Raw genomic sequence first — 21,054 nt, 5'->3', positions numbered from 1 at the left:
TGAGTTGCCTGGTGAATCATACTCTATATAGTTTACAATTCAGAGGGATAGGCCAGTGATGATGTGATCTTTTACTTGCAGATGGAAATATGCCAGCCCCTGCCGGGGAGCAATTTGTTATTCCCATCCCAGCAATCCATAAGGAGAAGAGGCCTGTGAAGTTTGAATTCCAGGTTACTGCCCAAGAGCCAACCACTGTCACCATCATCTATGAGCCAGCCAAGATAAAGAAAGAAGTGACCGTAGAAAAGGGGCAGACGACCACCATCACAATCATCATTCCATCTGAGAAGCTGCCGAAAGACACAGGAGCTGCTCCATTCATCATTACATCACAGAGTCCAATAACACTCACAGTTATCATCCACATAGGCTCCCGTGTTGAGACAATTGAACCTGTTCCTTCGCAACAACATGGAGTTGAGTATTATGTGCTGACACCTCCTGGGAAATCAGACGATGATGATAAAGAATTCTCAATTGGCAACTTCAAAAAACCAAACAATGTTGTCATTTACCCGACTGCAACTGTGGTTTTCCAAGGACAAACGTACAAACCAGGAAACAAAATCACTATCTCACTCAAACCTTTTGAGGTGATCCGCGTGAAAAGCAAAGAAAATTTGTCAGGCACCAGAATCCTAGCCACAAATCCCATTACAGTATTCAGTGGCTATAGCAGTCCTGAGACAGTCACCCCATCCTACCAAATCTCTACTGGGCTGTATCCAGTCACCCAGTGGGGGAAAGAATTCTTCTTCCGTTCATTGGCAGTTCCCGGAAATACTGACATGGTGTTTGTTGTTGCCTCCCGACCTACTAATATACAGTTTCAAGTAGGCGACCACAAGCAAAGCCAAACTCTGAAGGCTGGGGAGGTAACCCAGATTGGAATACCAGAATTGACCACCGTCTTCATCAGAGCTGATCAACCTGTGCAGGCCACATATTATGGCACAGGAGGGAAAATTGAGGACACGTTATATGAATACTTTATGCTCAACATCCCACACACTGGCTTATTTGCCACCAAGTATAGAGTTCCAAGCAACCCCATTTCTGAAAGGAATCGGGCAGTCCTCATAGTGAAAACATCAGCAGTGTCTCTAATTACCTTTGATGGAAAATCACTTTCTAATATTGAGTGGAAACCAATCCCTGGAACTGAGTACTCAATAGCCATATATGATTTCGGCAACAAGCCTACCATGCACCTAGTGGAAGCACCTGCTATGCCCTTTGGACTCGTGATTATCAGATATCCACAGCAGCCTGCCATTGTAAAGCCAGGAAGACCCACTGGTAGTAAATTAATTTTTTCTATGATGCCTTTTTCAATGTTTAATGATATATCTAGTTGACCAATTAGTATTCTAAGAACTTAGCCTGGGATGTAATTTTGGAAAAGCAATAGTGCTAATGGTGTCTGCTTTTCATTTAGGTGTTTCTGAGTTAATGTCCATCAGAGCACTGCATACCGACCTTTGTGCCAAAAATCAATTCTGGTTGGAAAATAGCTAAGTGCTACTACTGTTTTCATACATATTGATTTTAATTCATATGCTAGGACATTCCTTGGGGTAGAGGGACTAAGATCAGTGCTGATTAAATACCCTTTTTCTCAGACGGAGAGGTTAAGTCTGTGATGCGCACAGCAGAACATACTAGAGACTTCTCCGAGAAACATGAGATGTGCATGCATCATTTACACTTGAGAACTATAGTTATATCTGTTATTTATACACAATTATCCAAGTACTGATCTGCTATTTATTAAATAGTGATGGTAACTCTCACCCACATTCACTGGCATGCTTCACCATGAGGTTCATCTTAACCACTATTGTTCTTCTGGTGCACGAATGCCTCCTGTGTTGATTGAAGTGTCTCTAAAAGAAAAATGCAACACTGTTTCCCGAGCTTGGATGATAATTCAGTACACATATGTTGCAATTCTTAATTTCCTCTGTGTATGGTGTAAATATGTGGGACGAAGAGTTGAAAGAGAGTCAGCTTTGGGTTCGATCATGTTCCTTTATTTTTATCTCTCTTTCTCCTGATTTAAAACCTAAAGGCGCTATAGACTAGGTTACGAGTCTCAAAGATGTCATTATCGACATGCGTCAGCCCTAATCCGTGCCCACCCTTTGTCATGAGCATTTATCAAGACAGATCCATTTATTGTTAGTTTCCTAACCTGGACCTATTTTGTCCTAACCTTGGTGTTCATTGGAAAGAAAACAAAAACAAGTGGACACACCTTATATTTTGTGGTGTATGTTTATAGGATAGCATAGCCTACTTGCACTAGTCTGAAAAAGATGATAGTTTTACTGGCCGGTTCAGCTGAGCTGACACTACTCAGATTGAGGTTTTGGCCATTAAACTTGCATATTATCCCATAGTATTGCAACATTCACAGACACCTTTAAAGTCATCATAAACAGATGTTCACATAAAGTCACCACAAAATAGCACTAATACACTGCCTATATCCCAGTGGCACTGCACACCATATCAAACAAATTGTATCTATATAACAGATTAACCTATCTCAACAGTCTAGAAATGTGATTCCTGGGCCATTTTTAGATAGACTTTAAGGGTTAAATAGTTGGTTTTTGGGTGGATGTTATCATTGTCTTAAGTCACAGGTTTCATCATCTCTCAATACTGATTATCAAACCTTTTTTTCTTTTTATCTCAAGCAGTCAAGGGACACCTGTCCAATCAAGCCTAAAAACAATGTAAAAGCAAACTAGTAAGGAAATCTATTAAAAGATGATGTGACAAAAAAACGAAAAATGACCAGGTTACGTTGCGTGTGACTTGTTTTATTCAGTACAACATCATCTCCTTTGCTGAAAACTAGAATGCATAATTTCAGCAAGCAGGTGCTGCAATTGGAAGGATATAGGTTGTGCTACAATGATTATAGTTCTAAACTGTTTGGTTGTCATGTTGCTCTAATTCTATTTCACGCACGAAGCTGAAAATGAAAAGGTCCCAAAATGAAATGCAAAGTCAGTCTATGCTAAACATAAAATAGTGATGGAAAAAAATAAAATGAGGGCCTGGAAAAGTATAACTTGCAAATGCCAAGACAGATTTTCCATGGTTGGTACAAGTCTTCAGTGACAGAGTGAGGAACATAATTCTGGACTCAAGTGCATCACAGAGTAATTAGAGGTGGCTGAGTTTTAATCCCGCATTAACTCCATCACATTTTTGCTTTTCTAGTTGAGTTGCCTGGTGAATCATACTCTATATAGTTTACAATTCAGAGAGATAGGCCAGTGATGATTTGATCTTTTACTTGCAGATGGAAATATGCCAGCCCCTGCCGGGGAGCAATTTGTTATTCCCATCCCAGCAATCCATAAGGAGAAGAGTCCTGTGAAGTTTGAATTCCTGGTCACTGCCCAAGAGCCAACCACTGTCACCATCATCTATGAGCCAGCTAAGATAAAGAAAGAAGTGACCGTAGAAAAGGGGCAGACGACCACCATCACAATCATCATTCCATCTGAGAAGCTGCCGAAAGACACAGGAGCTGCTCCATTCATCATTACATCACAGAGTCCAATAACACTGACAGTTATCATCCACATAGGCTCCCGTGTTGAGACCATTGAACCTGTTCCTTCGCAACAACATGGAGTTGAGTATTATGTGCTGACACCTCCTGGGAAATCAGACGATGATGATAAAGAATTCTCAATTGGCAACTTCCAAAAACCAAACAATGTTGTCATTTACCCGACTGCAACTGTGGTGTTCCAAGGACAAACGTACAAACCAGGAAACAAAATCACTATCTCACTCAAACCTTTTGAGGTGATCCGCGTGAAAAGCAAAGACAATTTGTCAGGCACCAGAATCCTAGCCACAAATCCCATTACAGTATTCAGTGGCTATAGCAGTCCTGAGACAGTCACCCCATCCTACCAAATCTCTACTGGGCTGTATCCAGTCACCCAGTGGGGGAAAGAATTCTTCTTCCGTTCATTGGCAGTTCCCGGAAATACTGACATGGTGTTTGTTGTTGCCTCCCGACCTACTAATATACAGTTTCAAGTAGGCGACCACAAGCAAAGCCAAACTCTGAAGGCTGGGGAGGTAACCCAGATTGGAATACCGGAATTGACCACCGTCTTCATCAGAGCTGATCAACCTGTGCAGGCCACATATTATGGCACAGGAGGGAAAATTGAGGACACGTTATATGAATACTTTATGCTCAACATCCCACACACTGGCTTATTTGCCACCAAGTATAGAGTTCCAAGCAACCCCATTTCTGAAAGGAATCGGGCAGTCCTCATAGTGAAAACATCAGCAGTGTCTCTAATTACCTTTGATGGAAAATCACTTTCTAATATTGAGTGGAAACCAATCCCTGGAACTGAGTACTCAATAGCCATATATGATTTCGGCAACAAGCCTACCATGCACCTAGTGGAAGCACCTGCTATGCCCTTTGGACTCGTGATTATCAGATATCCACAGCAGCCTGCCATTGTACAGCCAGGAACTGGTGGTAAATTCATTTTTTCTATGATGCCTTTTTCAATGTTTAATGATATATCTAGTTTACCAATTAGTATTCTAAGAACTTAGCCTGGGATGTAATTTTGGAAAAGCAATAGTGCTAATGGTGTCTGCTTTTTATTTAGGTGTTTCTGAGTTAATGTCCATCAGAGCACTGCATACCGACCTTTGTGCCAAAAATCTATTCTGGTTGGAAAATAGCTAAGTGCTACTACTGTTTCCATACATATTGGTTTTAATTCATATGCTGGGACATTCCTTGGGGTAGAGGGACTAAGATCAGTGCTGATTAAATACCCTTTTTCTCAGATGGAGAGGTTAAGTCTGTGATGCGCACAGCAGAACATACTAGAGACTTCTCCGAGAAACATGAGATGTGCATGCATCATTTACACTTGAGAACTATAGTTATATCTGTTATTTATACACAATTATCCAAGTACTGATCTGCTATTTATTAAATAGTGATGGTAACTCTCACCCACATTCACTGGCATGCTTCACCATGAGGTTCATCTTAACCACTATTGTTCTTCTGGTGCACGAATGCCTCCTGTGTTGATTGAAGTGTCTCTAAAAGAAAAATGCAACCCTGTTTCCCGAGCTTGGATGATAATTCAGTACACATATGTTGCAATTCTTAATTTCCTCTGTGTATGGTGTAAATATGTGGGACGAAGAGTTGAAAGAGAGTCAGCTTTGGGTTCGATCATGTTCCTTTATTTGTATCTCTCTTTCTCCTGATTTAAAACCTAAAGGCGCTATAGACTAGGTTACGAGTCTCAAAGATGTCATTATCAACATGCGTCAGCCCTAATCCGTGCCCACCCTGTGTCATGAGCATTTATCAAGAAAGAATAATTTATTGTTAGTTTCCTAACCTGGACCTATTTTGTCCTAACCTTGGTGTTCATTGGAAAGAAAACAAAAACAAGTGGACACACCTTATTTTTTGTGGTTTATGTTTATAGGATAGCATAGCCTACTTGCACTAGTCTGAAAAAGATGATAGTTTTACTGGCCGGTTCAGCTGAGCTGACACTCCTCGGATTGAGGTTTTGCCCATTAAACTTGCATATTATCCCATAGTATTGCAACATTCACAGACACCTTTAAAGTCATCATAAACAGATGTTCACATAAAGTCACCACAAAATAGCACTAATACACTGCCTATATCCCAGTGGCACTGCACACCATATCACAAAAATGGTATCTATATAACAGATTAACCTATCTCAACAGTCTAGAAATGTGATTCCTGGGCCATATTTAGATATAGTTTAAGGGTTAAATAGTTGTTTTTTGGGTGGATATTATCATTGTCTTAAGTCACAGGTTTCATCATCTCTCAATACTGTTTATCAAACCTTTTTTTCTTTTTATCTCAAGCAGTCAAGGGACACCTGTCCAATCAAGCCTAAAAACAATGTAAAAGCAAACTAGTAAGGAAATCTATTAAAAGATGATGTGACAAAAAAACGAAAAATGACCAGGTTACGTTGCGTGTGACTTGTTTTATTCAGTACAACATCATCTCCTTTGCTGAAAACTAGAATGCATCATTTCAGCAAGCAGGTGCTGCAATTGGAAGTATATAGGTTGTGCTACAATGATTATAGTTCTAAACTGTTTGGTTGTCATGTTGCTCTAATTCCATTTCACGCACGCATCTCAAATGAAAAGGTCCAAAAATGAAATGTAAAGTCAGTCTATGCTAAACATAAAATAGTGATGGAAAAAAATAAAATGAGGGCCTGGAAAAGTATAACTTGCAAATGCCAAGACAGATTTTCCATGGTTGGTACAACTCTTCAGTGGCAGAGTGAGGAACATAATTCTGGACTCAAGTGCAGCACAGAGCAATTAGAGGAGGCTGAGTTTTAATCCCGCATTAACTCCATCACATTTTTGCTTTTCTAGTTGAGTTGCCTGGTGAATCATACTCTATATAGTTTACAATTCAGAGAGATAGGCCAGTGATGATTTGATCTTTTACTTGCAGATGGAAATATGCCAGCCCCTGCCGGGGAGCAATTTGTTATTCCCATCCCAGCAATCCATAAGGAGAAGAGTCCTGTGAAGTTTGAATTCCTGGTCACTGCCCAAGAGCCAACCACTGTCACCATCATCTATGAGCCAGCTAAGATAAAGAAAGAAGTGACCGTAGTAAAGGGGCAGACGACCACCATCACGATCATCATTCCATCTGAGAAGCTGCCGAAAGACACAGGAGCTGCTCCATTCATCATTACATCACAGAGTCCAATAACACTGACAGTTATCATCCACATAGGCTCCCGTGTTGAGACCATTGAACCTGTTCCTTCGCAACAACATGGAGTTGAGTATTATGTGCTGACACCTCCTGGGAAATCAGACGATGATGATAAAGAATTCTCAATTGGCAACTTCCAAAAACCAAACAATGTTGTCATTTACCCGACTGCAACTGTGGTTTTCCAAGGACAAACGTACAAACTAGGAAACAAAATCACTATCTCACTCAAACCTTTTGAGGTGATCCGCGTGAAAAGCAAAGACAATTTGTCAGGCACCAGAATCCTAGCCACAAATCCCATTACAGTATTCAGTGGCTATAGCAGTCCTGAGACAGTCACCCCATCCTACCAAATCTCTACTGCGCTGTATCCAGTCACCCAGTGGGGGAAAGAATTCTTCTTCCGTTCATTGGCAGTTCCCGGAAATACTGACATGGTGTTTGTTGTTGCCTCCCGACCTACTAATATACAGTTTCAAGTAGGCGACCACAAGCAAAGCCAAACTCTGAAGGCTGGGGAGGTAACCCAGATTGGAATACCAGAATTGACCACTGTCTTCATCAGAGCTGATCAACCTGTGCAGGCCACATATTATGGCACAGCAGGGAAAATTGAGGACACATTATATGAATACTTTATGCTCAACATCCCACACACTGGCTTATTTGCCACCAAGTATAGAGTTCCAAGCAACCCCATTTCTGAAAGGAATCGGGCAATCCTCATAGTGAAAACATCAGCAGTGTCCCTAATTACCTTTGATGGAAAATCACTTTCTAATATTGAGTGGAAACCAATCCCTGGAACTGAGTACTCAATAGCCATATATGATTTCGGCAACAAGCCTACCATGCACCTAGTGGAAGCACCTGGTATGCCCTTTGGACTCTTGATTATCAGATATCCACAGCATCCTGCCATTGGAAAGCCCGAGAGACCCACTGGTAGTAAATTAATTTTTTTATATGATGCCTTTTTCAGTGTTTAATGATATGTCTACTTTACCAACTAGTATTCTAAAAATGTAGTTTGGAATGTAATTTTGGAAAAGCAATAGTGCTAATGGTGTCTGCTTTTCACTCAAGTGTTTCTGAGGTAATCTTCATCAGAACACTGCATGGTGAACTTTGTGCCAAAAACCTATTCTGATGGGAAAATAGCTAAGATCTACTACTTTTTTTAGACATATTAGTTTTAATTCATATGCTAGGACATTCCTTTGAGGTGTATGGAATACAATCAGTGCTGATGGAGTCCCCATTTGTTTCGGATGGAGAGGTTATGGCCTCTGATGCGCAGAGCAAAAAGTACTAGAGGCTTCTCTAAGAAACATGGGAAGTCTACGCCTCATTTATACTTGAGAACTATGGTTATATCTGTTCGATATATTATCCTTTCAAGGTAGTGCTCTGCTATGTATTAAATAATGGTGGTAACCCTTACCCACATTCATTGGCATGCTTCACCGTCAGGTTCCTCTTAACCACGAGCGAATGTCTTGTGCATGAGTGACTCCTGTGTTGTTAGAAGTGATTCTAAAAGAAACATGCAACACTGTTTCCTGAGTTTGGATGATAATTCAGTAGACATATTTTGCAATTCTATGTTTCCTCCATGTACAAGGTAAAGAAATGGGATGAAGTGTTAAAAATGAGTCTGGATGGTTTTAGATTATGTTCCTTTATTTTTATCTCTCTTTCTCCAAGTTTAAAACCCTAAGGCACAAAAGGCTAAGTTATAAGTCTCAATGATGTCATCATCAACATGCTTCAGCCCTAACTAGTGCCCACCCTGTGTCATGAGCATTTATCAAGACAGATCCATTGTTTGTTAGGGGCATAGTTGGGAGCCCCTGGCACCACCTTAGCGCCGCCATACCATCATTTTACAGACGCTAAGGCGGCGCTAAAGTTACATTTTCCCCACACCATATTTTCAAAGTGGTGCAATGCATGCATTCCGCCACTTTGTAAACCCTTGAGCCACATTATGTTTGCACCAGGCATAATGCATGCAAGGTGGGCGCTCCCCCGTTGGGGGGGGTGACAAAATTTTGCAAGAGATTTCCTTGTGCCATTTTTTAGGGCACTTTTAAAGCCTGCTCAGAGCAGGCATTAGAAGGGGGCATACCATTATTTATAATGGGCCCCTATGTACTCTGCAGGAGTAGCACCAACATTTTGGCGCTACTGCTGCAGAGTACATCGATAGCATAAAAAAAGACGCTATTGCCTCCTCCCCTGCGCCATGGTGTGCTGTGTGTTAAATATGGTGCATACATGGTGGTAGTAGGGGGCGCTAAGGGGCACAAGGAAAGTGGCGCTACACTGGGTGCAGTGCCACTTTCCTTAAATCTGTGCCTTACTTTCTTAACCTGATGCTAGTTTGTCCTAACCTTGGTATTCATTGAGAAGGAAACAAAAACAAGTGGATATACCTTATCTTTTCTAGTGTATGTATATTGGATAGCATAGCCTACCTGCAATAGTCTGAAAAAGATTTTAGTGGTATTGATAAACTTAGTTGAGTTGACACCTTTCGGATTAACGTTTTGGCCATAAAACATGCATAATATTCCTTGGTATTCCACCATTCAAAGTCATCTTTAAAGTCATCATAAACAGGTATTCACTCATGAAGTCAGAAAAAATCTAAATAAAAAGTGTACTAATACACTTCCAATATCACAGTGGCACAGCATACAAAAAAAACATTTGTATGTATGTAGCAGACTAACATATCTTGGAAGTTCAATTATTTGATTTTTTGGCCTTTTCTTTGCAGACAGTGAACATTGCGAGAGTGCTGTTGCACACTGCAGCCTACAGTATTGCTCTCAGGTCGATTAGGAACCGGAGACAATGCTGTAGGCTGTTTCCCACTAGGCCAGCAGCCGGAAACCTGGAAACTCTTAATGGGCCTGGCAGGGAGGTAGCCTGTATGGTGGCAGCCTCCCCGTCTCAAGTTTGGCAGACGGTGTAAACCGTCCGCCAAACTCATAATCAGGCCCTTAGTTAAGTTAAACCTTGTTGCGTGTTGGTTTTTGCCAAGCTACCAAGGGTTATTTATGGAGACCTAACTGGACCTAGTGGTGGTAAGTGGCCTATTGCAAAGTATAAGTACTTTTCTGCCCTTACCAATAATCCACTTTCCAACCATGATTATTCTGAGGTACCTGGCGTGGATGCTGGATGAGGGTCCAAATTTGGCCCACCACAGGTAGGAGTCCCATGTTAAGGTGTTGGAGATCACTATTGTCTAGCCAATGTATAGCTTGCAAAACGTGGCTTTCATCCAGTTATTGACTTGAGTCAAGGAAGGGGTCATGCAGGTGGTGTACTTGTGTTTTTGTGTTGGGAGCCCTATCCAATCATGTGTGTGGTGAGACACAGATACAGTTGTGGGTTTCTGAGGAGTACGGTGCCAAGTTGACAAATTGTATTTGTGTTCCATGCATTAAGAAGGAGAAGATCTAGGGGAGAGTGGGTTCTTGCATGCAAATCTCATGCAGTCGTCTGATGAGGATGGGGTGTAAGACCATGTCAAATGCTGCAAAGGGATCCAGGAGAATGAGGACTGTTGCATCAACTCTGTCAAGTATCATGCAGATGCCATCTGTGGCAGAGATGAGTTTCTGTACTGTGGTTGGGCCTCAACCCAGACTGCGTAGCGTCAAGGAGATGGTGATTTCTGAGGTTGTCAGCAGTTAGGCATCAGTTGATTAGTTTCTATAAGACCTTTGCTAGGTGTGGTATGAGGGTGAGGGATCTGTAGTTAGGAAGCGTGGCTGGGTGAGTGAATGATGTCTTGAGTAGGGGCTTGACGGTATCAAGTTTCACTGTGTTGTGGAAGGTGGTCGAGTCAATGGAGGTGTGAATGATGGGTAGTGAAGGTATGGTGGTGACAAGGGACAGGTGGGCCCAGTGAGTATGGTCTTCATGTTAGCAGCAATTTTGATAAGCCTCAAAGTCAGAGTTCATTCTACAGCTGTAATGGGAAGTTGAGTTGCAATGGTGACGGGGTCCGGTTGAGGGTCGTAAATGCTGTGTATGGAGGTAATTTAGTTACAGAATAATTCTGAGTACTTGTTGCAAAAGTCGTGTGAGGGAGTGATGTTAGTGAATGTGGCACCTGGCACAGTTATGTCCCTGTCTGAGGACTCTGCTGAAGCCAAGAGGAATTTCCACAATGAGATGAGAGCAGTTGCCGCCTGGATGGAGGCCAGCTCTCTCAAGCTTAACTCCGACAAGACAGAGATCCTTGTGATCGGTTCCACGCCTTCTGCCTGGAATGACTACTGTGCCCCACCGCTCTGGGTAATGCCTCTGCCCCCACTGACCATGCAGCAACCTGACCATCATCCTGGTCTCCTCTCTATCAATGACCCGCCAAGTCAACACAGAGTTTCAGATGGATTCCCCCCGACATGAGGAAGACAGTCACTCATGCACTCATCACTAGCAAACTGGACGACAGCACCAAGAAACTTCAAACGAGACTACAAACAGCCCAGAATGCAGCAGCCAGACTCATCCTAGACATCCCCTGGCACAGCCGAATCTCCTCCCACCTCTGAGACCTACACTGGCTCTCAGTCAACAAGCGCATCACATACCAACTCCTGATCCACACATACAAGGCACAGCACAACATAGGACCGGCATACCTCAACCACCACTTCACCGTCTACGTATCCAATAGATGTCTCCGTTCCTCCCAGCTCGCCCTCGCAGTCGTGCACAGGATCTGGAAAACTGCAGCAGGAGGAAGATCCTTCTCCTACCTAGCAGCCCGGACACACTACCCCTTAACCTAAGGCAGACTGCATCACTGAAGCCGTTCAGGAAGAACCTCAAGAAAATGACTCTTCGACTGAATAGCACGCCCACATACAGCACCTTAAGACCCTATGGGTGATTAGCGACGCTTTACAAATCTTGATTGATTCATTGATTTGATCATGACATCAATTTCCTTGCTGCTTTTATTTGCCAATGTCAATGCAATCTGCGACAGCTGTGCGCTGGTGGTAGTGTCTCAGTACTGATTTGGACATGTCTTTATCTGTCATGTCTTGACTTGTTCTCAATTTGTGCTTCAGTTACTTGCTGTGGTATTTTATCTGCCGAGTTCCTCTGCATACCAATGGCCTGTGGGTGGTTTTCTGCCATTGGTAGGCGCTTGATGAGACCCAGGATGTCAATGTATTAGGAGATCCAACTGTTGAGGTTCTGTGTGGCTTTGGGTTAGTTGCTGGTGTGGTCAGGTCAATGTGTGCGGAGAGTAGAAGCCCACTCCTCTTCTGTGATGCTTTTCCAGTGGTAGTTGCCACTGTGTGGCTCTGCACTGTCTTTGTTCTTCTACAGAAATGATGTGTGAAGCCTATATTGGCATCACTCATGTGCGCTGCTGGTTGCTTTCAAGTCAGTCCACACTCTCAGGTGCACGGCCTCAAAAGCAAACCAGTGACCAGTGTGCAGATCCTAGACTTGCGATCTTATTAATGAATAGAATCCAACCAGAGAATCAGGAAAGTAGAAGGGTGGGTGAGAGAACTATGGCTAGATAGAGGGCCTGATTTAGAGTTTGGTGGAGGGGTTACTCCATCACAATGGTGTAGGATATCCCGTACATCGTAATATAAATCCCATTATATTCTTTGGGATATATGTTTCGGGGGACAGGATATCTGTAACCATTGTAATGGAGTAACCCCTCCGCCAAACACTAAATCAGGCCCAAAGTCTCGTCCTGTAAGAGCATTACCAAAAGTAAGTAACTTGCTCTGATAGAGACTTATAGCCACAGATTATTCACCTTTTGAATAGATACCAAAGCGATACCTATTTAGAGGTGGGTCTCTAATCCATAAAGCCTTGAAAAATGCCCCTCTCGGAGGACTGGAGTGTCCAGACAATAGTGGTTCACTAGAGTATGGAGGAAGGCCCACACAGCAGCCTAGCAAATGTCTAGGAAAGGGACCCCACACGCTAACACAGCGGTAGAATGAGCATGTAGTCCATCCTGAGGCTGCTTTTTTGGCAATAAGAAACAGATCTGAATGCAGATATTTTTTTAAAAAGGGCTCATTCAGCACCTGCCAAAAAGATAAAAGAGCCAATAGGTACCCTTTAACTGTGCCCAGAGCAAGGCCTTGCCCTCCTAGAGACAAAACATCAGATAACTTTGCCTAAAGCGGGTCTAGCTGGCAAGTACTGCACCAAGCCACAAATTTGTCCCAATGAAAAGCATATACAATTTTTATCAAGGGACGCTAAGTTGCCAAGATGACATCAACCACCTCTGGAGCCAAGTCAAAGGTGTTCAGCTGTCACAGGTCAGTCTCCAAGCATGAAGTTAGATATTGGGAAGGCCCAGGTGGAGAACCTTACCCTTCGGTGCCACAGCAGGTCTTTCCAGAGGGGTAGTCTGATCAGAGGACAAATGCTCGAGCTCAGGAGTTCAGGATAGTACACCCTCCATGCCCAGTCTGGAGCCACAAGGAAGACTTTGGACCTGGTCCGCCTTGATCTTCTTGAGAACACAGGACAGTGGTATCAGCAGAAAAGCATATAGTAGTCCCAAGTTTCACTGAAGGCGGAATTCGTCTTCGGGCGAGAGATGCCTTGCAAACTCCAACGTTCAGAAGTACCAACAGTGTGCTTTTTCAGTGGTGGTGAGGAGACTGAGTCAAGTTTCTCCCCATTCGTGGAACAAACCTTGCACCACCACTGGATGCTTTTGCTATTCGTGATCCACTATGCATCAACGGCTGCTTTTATCTGCCCTGATATTCAAAGAGCCTGGCCTTAGTGAGTCAGCCATTTCCAGTGGTGCAGAGTCTCCTGTCATAGGGTCCGTGACCTCATCCTGCCCTGTTTGTTGTAGTACCTCATAGGAGTGTTGTTGTCAATGAGTACCTACATTAGCCTCTTTTTGATTGACAGAAGGAAGGCTTTCAATGCCTAGCGGATGGCCCACAGGTGGATATGGAGCCAGGACTTTGCCAGAAACCAGAGGCCTCTAACCTCCATCTCCCCAGAAGGCCCTTTGATGTTGGGCCCACTGAGTCTTCAGACCCCACTGCAGAACCTGCATATGCCACCTAGTGTAGTCAACCAGCAGGATGCAAGAGGCCATGAGTCCCAGCAGCCTCAGAGTTGACCTCAATGAAAACCAGGATTGAGGACTGAAAGTTAAGGATCATAGCTTTTATGTCCTGGGCTCACTTTTGTGGTGGAAATGCACAAAACCTAACTGTATCCAGAATAGCTCTGATAAAGGGGAGAGTTTCAGAAGGAGTAAGGTGTGGCTTTATCATGTTGATAGTAAACCTCAAAGATGACAGGAGGTTCACCTTAGTCTGGAGGTGGTTGACAACTTCCTAGGGAGAGCTCGCCTTCAGCAGCCAGCTGTCACAGTAGGGGAAAACTATCACATCTTGTCAGTAAAACTGCTGGGTTCCTTGGCCGGACAGGCTGGCGGTATCAGACACCTCAACCAAGACCACCTTGCTAGAGAACCCAGATGATCACAGTCACACATAGCTTCAGTAGGCAACACTGGTGCCAATGGATTGCTTGATGGAATGTGTGCTGTCCAAGCCACAGCAGATTGTGAACTCTGATGCATCACAGGCCCTTGGCAAGGTCAGATTAGAGATCTTTAGGGAAACCAAGGAGAATCTGAGCCTCTGAGTCCCAAATGGCATCAGGAGTTGCGATCCAGGAGGCAGCTGGCATTAAATATGAACAGGGAGCCAGGCTGGTGGAAGATAGATAGATATAACTCGCGCTCCAAGGTAACTATAACTTGAGCCTACACCATGCGTAGCTAATTACTCCCCTTATTACATCATTGATGACACCTTCTATGGCATCATTGACTTTATTAATGCAACATTTGCAATAAAGCTATAGATGAGGAAACTGTGCATGGCGGGGCACAACTTATATTTACTTGAGTTAAACATAGCTATAACTACTGAATTTCTATGGCTTTGTGCAAGGAAATTCAGAACCTAACTATAACATCCCTGTAACCTTTGGTTTATTCTGTGATATTATATACCACTAGGTAGTTATAGTTAGGACCTAGGTTCTATGGAAAAATCGTTTTTTTGTTTTTCTATTAACTTTGGTGCCATTTGATGAATATTCATTAAATCTTCCCAAAAAAATACACTCACTTACTTCAGCTGCTGTCTGGAAAGTTTCAGGGCGATCCCTTAAGCGGGGGCAGAGAAAAAGGCATGCATTTTTTCATAGCGAGTTTGAACAGGAATAGTGCCCAAACTACTGGATGGAACTACACCAAATTTGGCAGAAAGGAAGTTCTTGGTCCAGAAAGAGCCCTTTTTGTTATTTGGTGCAAATCCGTTCAGTACTTTTTGAGAAATTAAAGAAATTTGTAACTATATATATATATATATTGAAGCTAAGGCTCCGCGGACCATCCCTATCTTGTGCTGAGATCTGATTGGCTGCCAACACTTCAATAAGGAAATGTTGATAACCATCTAAAGCCGAGTCCCAGAAAAAAAGATTAAAGAAAAGGGGCCTATACCTATTGCTCCATTTGACGAATCTTCACAAAATGTTCCCAAAACAATTGACAGTCAAGTGAGCTGCTGTCTGGAAAAGTTTGGGGTGATCCGTAAAACGGGGACCGAGATAAAGGTGGCGTAGAATTTTTAGAAAACCCATTACAGTATTCAGTTGATATAGAAGTCCTTGGGCAGTCACCCCATCCTACCAAGTGTCTTATCCACTGAATCCAGAAACTGAATCGGAAAATAATTCTTCTTCCTATCATTGGCTAGCTAAGGAAGTACAGACATTGTGGTTGCTGTTGCTTCCCAACCTACTAATGTACAGTATCAGGTAGGAGACTGCAAAGAAAGACAAACCTGGAAGGCTGGGGAGATAACCCAGATTGTAATATTAGAATTCACCCCTCTTTCCATCAAAGCTGGTCCAGGTGACATATTATGGCAACGAGGGGCAAACTGTGGACAGGTCATATGGAAAGCACATTCTCAATATTCCAGACAGTAAGCAATATGACAGCAAGTATAAAGTAAGTAGTAAGCCCACTTTTGAGAGGAATCAGGCAATCCTCATAGTAAAAACATCAGCTGTGCCCCAAATTACCTTAGATGGAAATTCACCTTCTAATATTGAGTGAAAAATGGTCCCTGGAACTGAGTACTCCACAACAGTATACGATTTTGGCAACAAGCCCACTGCCCACATTGTGGAAGCTCACAGCATGCCATTTGGACTCATGGTTATTGGTTATCCAAAGCAGCCTGCCATTAAGAACTCATAAACGCCCAATGGTGGTAAATTCATTTTTATAAATTTTGAGGCTTTTTTCGGTGTTTTGTGGTATTTATGGGAATATATATATTTTTTAAAACTGTAATGGTAACAAATAGACTGTGCTTTTGATTTTGGTTTTTCAAAGGTAATGCCATCTGAGCACTGTAATTTGTCCAAAAAAATCAATACTGATGTGAAAAAAACACAATGCTAATGCTAGTAACAGACATTAGGGTTTTAACTACATGCAAGGACCTTCCTTTTGGGTACAGGGAATTAGATCTGTGCTGATGAAATACCCAATTCTTTTTGCAAGAGTTATGTCCTCTGAGGTACACAGCAAAGTAATAATAAAGGCTTCTATAAGAAAAAAGGGATATGCCTGCCTCATTTATACTTCAGAACTATACGTATATCTGTTTGTTTATATAACACGTTTTAATTTCTGCACTGTTACTTATTAAATAAGGATTGTAACTCTCACCCACTTCCACTGGTATGCTTCACTGTCAGGTTGCTATTCACAACCACTGTACTTTTTGTGCATGGTTGGCTCCTGGGATAATTCAAGTGTTACAAATTGAAACAAGCTAAACCGTAGCCTGACCACAGATGGTAACTGTGTAGACATACGGGGTATTTCTCAACTTCCCCCATGTAGGAGGGGTAAATGTGTGAGACACAGTTAAAAATGTGTTGGGGCATATTTAAATTATGTCCCTTTATTCCCACCTCTCTTTCATATGGTTTAAAACCCAAAGCCGCTATAGACTAGATTATGAATCTCCATGATATCATGATCAACATATTTCTGCCCATTCCATGGCCCATCCGGGGTCATGAATGTTTGCCAGGACAGGAACCATGGTTGTGGACTGCCTACCCTGAACCTACTTGTTCCTGACCTTGTTGTTGATTAAAGCAAAATAAAAAAAGTGGATGCACCTTACCTTTAATGATGCATGTTCATTTGATAGTATATCCTATCGTTATTAGCCGGACACAGGTTATTGTGGCACTAGTCTATGCAGTACAGTCAGGACCTTTCTGATTTGTGTTATTGCCATGAATCATGCCTGGTGTTCCGAGGCATTCCACCATTCACAGTCATCATTCAAGTCATCCTAAATGGGCTACTACAATTAGAAACTGTGTGGTCCCCCATGTGATTTCATATAAATATATAAAAAAAAAAAATATATATATATATATATATATATATATAAATATATATATATATATATGGTATTTCTATAATGCAGACATTTGCCAAAAGAAAACAGAACACAATAGAGGATCAAAGAAACATTAAGTCAATGTGGGATAGAAGAGGTAGCTGCTTTGAGGGCTGTTTATACATTGTTATTTAGTGCTGTTTAGGAGCAGCATCCAGGTGGCCCTAATGGATGCATGGATGTTGTTCCAGATCCCGGGTGCATAGGTGGCAAAGATGTTGTTTACTTTTTTACACTTTTTAGTCAGCTGTTTCATTGTGTCCTGGCTTCAGGTATACTTCAGGTATACTGGGAAACACCAGGGATGGTGGCCATGTCTGCAGGATAAGCAGTGGAGCTGGCTGTGGTTGCTTTGTAAATGATGCAGCAAGGTTTGAAGATGGTGCAGGCTAACAAGAGAAGCCAGTGGAATCTCATCACGATGGGAGAGATGTACTCATATTCACAACAGGCTGTGGATGAGGCGTGGTGTAGCTTAGGATGACCTGTAGAGGTGAGAGTATGGAGTGTGAGAAGCGGTCTTTGTGTTTTTGGCAATGTGTTCTTTGAGGGTGAGGATGGTGTATTGGCATTTAATAAAAGTTGGGATTCAAAGCTGACAAAGTTCATGTCATTGTGCCAGGTTTGTCCTGCTTCTTGCTAGTCATTCCAGACAAATAAAAGGAATTCCATTTTTTGGGGGGTTAAGCTTCAAGTAGGGGCTGTTCGTCCAGATGTGTATCATGAGCAGACAGCGTCTGTGGCATTGGATGTCCGCAGCAAAGGGGACTTTAATCATAGAGTTGTGTGTCATTGGCATATTGGTGAAACCTGATACTGAATACCGCGCCAAACGTCTTAATGTAGAGGCTGAATGTGACAGGGGGCTTTATTGAACCCTGCTGGCCTCAGGTGCAGGCGATAAGGATTATTTGGCACCTGAAGGAACCAGGATCAGAACCAGTGAAGTATATTTCACTGAATCCCATTTTCTTTTTTCTCTGGAGAGATCTATAATATTTGCCATCTAGCAAAGTAAGGTAAAGTAAGTAGAAAATGGTCCACATATTTCGATGAATTAATATCCATCGAAATATGTGGATTATTTTTAAGTACCTTTGTTGATTCATATCCACTGTATTGAAATCGGATTGACACCATATGTAAAAAAAACATATAGGTATCATTTTATTTTGGACAACAGCAAAGCATTTAATAAACTTTATTCTCAAATTGTTTGTTTCTAAAATGTAAAAATATAATAAAGCAAAGAAGACTATAGGTAAAAATGTATTGGCAGCCCCATTGAAGCAGTTTACATGCGATACACGTGGTATGTGATATATGCATAGCAAGGTACTATTACTAGATACCAATGTGGTGATGTGCCTTTTCTTTAATTTGATGTCCTTAGGTGAACAGCCTACGGCTCCTGCTGGAAAAGAATTTGTCATCCCTAGCCCGAAAATTCTTAATCAAAAGGAAGTGAAGTTGGAGTTCCGCGTCACGGCATATGAGGACCAAACCAAAGTCACACTTGTCTATGAGCTAGCCAGATTCAAGAGAGAGCTCATCCTGAGCAAGGGGCAGACTGTTGCTGTTTCCATAACCATCCCTGCGGAGCTGCTGGCGATGGCGAAAGAAACTTCTTCTATTGTTATTAAGTCGGATAAACCTATTTCAGTTGTAACTGAAACTGTCAGAGGCACCCAATCGGAAACATCTGGTATAATTCCTTTGCAAAAAGTGGGATCAGAGTATTATGTGGTAACACCATCTGGAGGGGAAGCGGGTGATCGGAAAGAGTTTTCTGTTACTAATTATGAAGGTCAAAATAAAGTTGAGATCTACCCAACTGGAAGTGTGCAATATAAGGAGAAGACATACACACCAGGAAGCAAAATTACTCTCACCCTTGAATCTTTCCAGGAGGTCCATTTACACAGCAAGGACGATTTATCTGGCACCAGAATTGAGTCCACTAAACCTGTTGCCGTTTCCAGTGGCTATAGCTGTTCTGGGAAAGTGACCCCATGTCATCATGTTTCCCTCCAGCTCCTCCCCACTTCTCGTTGGGGCACGCACTTCTTTGCACCGAGTTTAGCATTTCCAGGGAGGACAGACATGGTGTATGTTGTTGCTGTGCAGGACACACAATTAAGTTATCAGGTGGGAGAACGCAAGTTAAGCCAATCCTTGAAGGCAGGTCAAGTTTTGCGCATTGAACTACCAGAATCTGCCACTGTCTCCATCACAGCCAGTGCCAGGGTCCTGGCCATGTACTATTGCACAGGGGGGAAAATCGGCGACCGGTCATATGAGCCCTTCTTAATGAACATCCCAGACGTGTCTCGCTATGGCACCAGCTATCAGGTCATTGGTAATCCACATCTAGAGAAGAATATAGCAGTCCTGGTAGTAAAGACCTCAGCTATCTCCCAAATTACATTTGATGGGAAATCTCTTTCAAATCTTAGTTGGAAACCTTTCCCTGGCACGGAATATTCCTGGGTGAAATATGATTTTGGCATTGATGCTGCCAGGCACACTGTGGAGCTTGACAACATCCCATTCGGACTCATGATCATCGGGTACAGCAAAGGCAATCCCAAATGAGCTCTCCTCATCCAGGTGCCCCATGTTTATGTATTCAACAAGCATGCTATTCAGTGCACCATGCTTGCCCTCTGGTAGCAGCTGGTGGGTTTAAAGATGTAAAGCTTGCCATGAATCTTTAACTCGAGATCAATTTCTGAACTGTTCTGCATACAGTATGATTGCTTGTCAAAGTGGGGTCACCCACTAAACAGTACCTCTTTCTAATCTTCAAGATGCCTTTTCTTTTATTATATTTGCTTATTCATCTTATTTTGAAAGAAAGATGCGCCAAATGTGTTGTTTCAAATAAAAGCATTTTCTCACACTAGATTGTTGTGAATGTTCACATTTACCTGGTCACATGCCCTCGAAATTAACTTAATTGAAAAACAATATAAAGCGTTAATGGAAGGTTTGTAAACGAATACAAATGTAATTCATGTGATATAACAAATCCGTATATCCGAAAAATCTAGCAAATCCAGTTGGAATACGCAGAAGGTGGTACATGTTGGTAAATAAGGATGAAGAGAAGTAAAGTAACTTTGATTGAATGGCCTTTGTGACACACTCGAAGAATGCACATACAAAGCCTCATTTACGAGGTTTTGGCGCAGGCCAGCACTGCAAAGATTCTTCCTGCGCTGCCCTGCGTCTATGAGATACGCCATATTCTTGACCTTTTTCCCTGCGTTAGCGCACAATGGTCAACCATGCACCACCGCAAGCACCCTTGGTGCAAGGCTGTCTGCATTGCAGGGATAATTGTTTTTGTGCTGGAAGGGACACCTTAGTGAGGCATTTTTCTCTTTCTGTGTATGCTGCAAAATGCAACACACAGAAAAAAGAAAAACAAGGGGAAATAAAGGTAATTCTCCCTGTTGCGCCTCCCTTACTCCTTCCCTGGAGAGGCGTAGGTTTTTGAATCAATGCAGAAGATGTATATGCGAACGTCTGCATTCATACACCGTGGTCTTGTGTCCAGAATGTATGAAGGTTTTCTGGATGAAAGGACTAGCCTTTCTATTATAACCCTCCAACACACAGACAAAAAACTCGCACCTTAACGGACATTCAGTATATGAA

At 42.4% G+C, this 21,054-nt stretch overlaps 1 protein-coding gene across 3 annotated transcripts in view; it reads left to right on the top strand.

Annotated features, from left to right (window-relative positions):
• The window catches only part of LOC138246477 (uncharacterized), a 194,570-nt gene extending 174,274 nt beyond the window's left edge, over positions 1-20,296 (top strand). For all 3 annotated transcript variants that reach the window (XM_069201115.1, XM_069201116.1, XM_069201114.1), the window contains exons 28-31: positions 82-1,302; positions 3,323-4,540; positions 6,557-7,777; positions 18,785-20,296. In XM_069201115.1, the coding sequence (XP_069057216.1) occupies positions 82-1,302; positions 3,323-4,540; positions 6,557-7,777; positions 18,785-19,986 (4,862 nt within the window). In that variant the 3' untranslated portion in view covers positions 19,987-20,296. The remainder of the gene's footprint in view (positions 1-81; positions 1,303-3,322; positions 4,541-6,556; positions 7,778-18,784) is intronic.
• Positions 20,297-21,054: the final 758 nt, after the last annotated feature.

This window comes from Pleurodeles waltl, chromosome 7, assembly GCF_031143425.1.
Source record: "Pleurodeles waltl isolate 20211129_DDA chromosome 7, aPleWal1.hap1.20221129, whole genome shotgun sequence".
NCBI lineage: Eukaryota > Metazoa > Chordata > Amphibia > Caudata > Salamandridae > Pleurodeles > Pleurodeles waltl.
The sequence above is the reverse complement of the archived record's forward strand: the minus strand, read 5'-3'. Positions and strand labels throughout refer to the sequence as shown.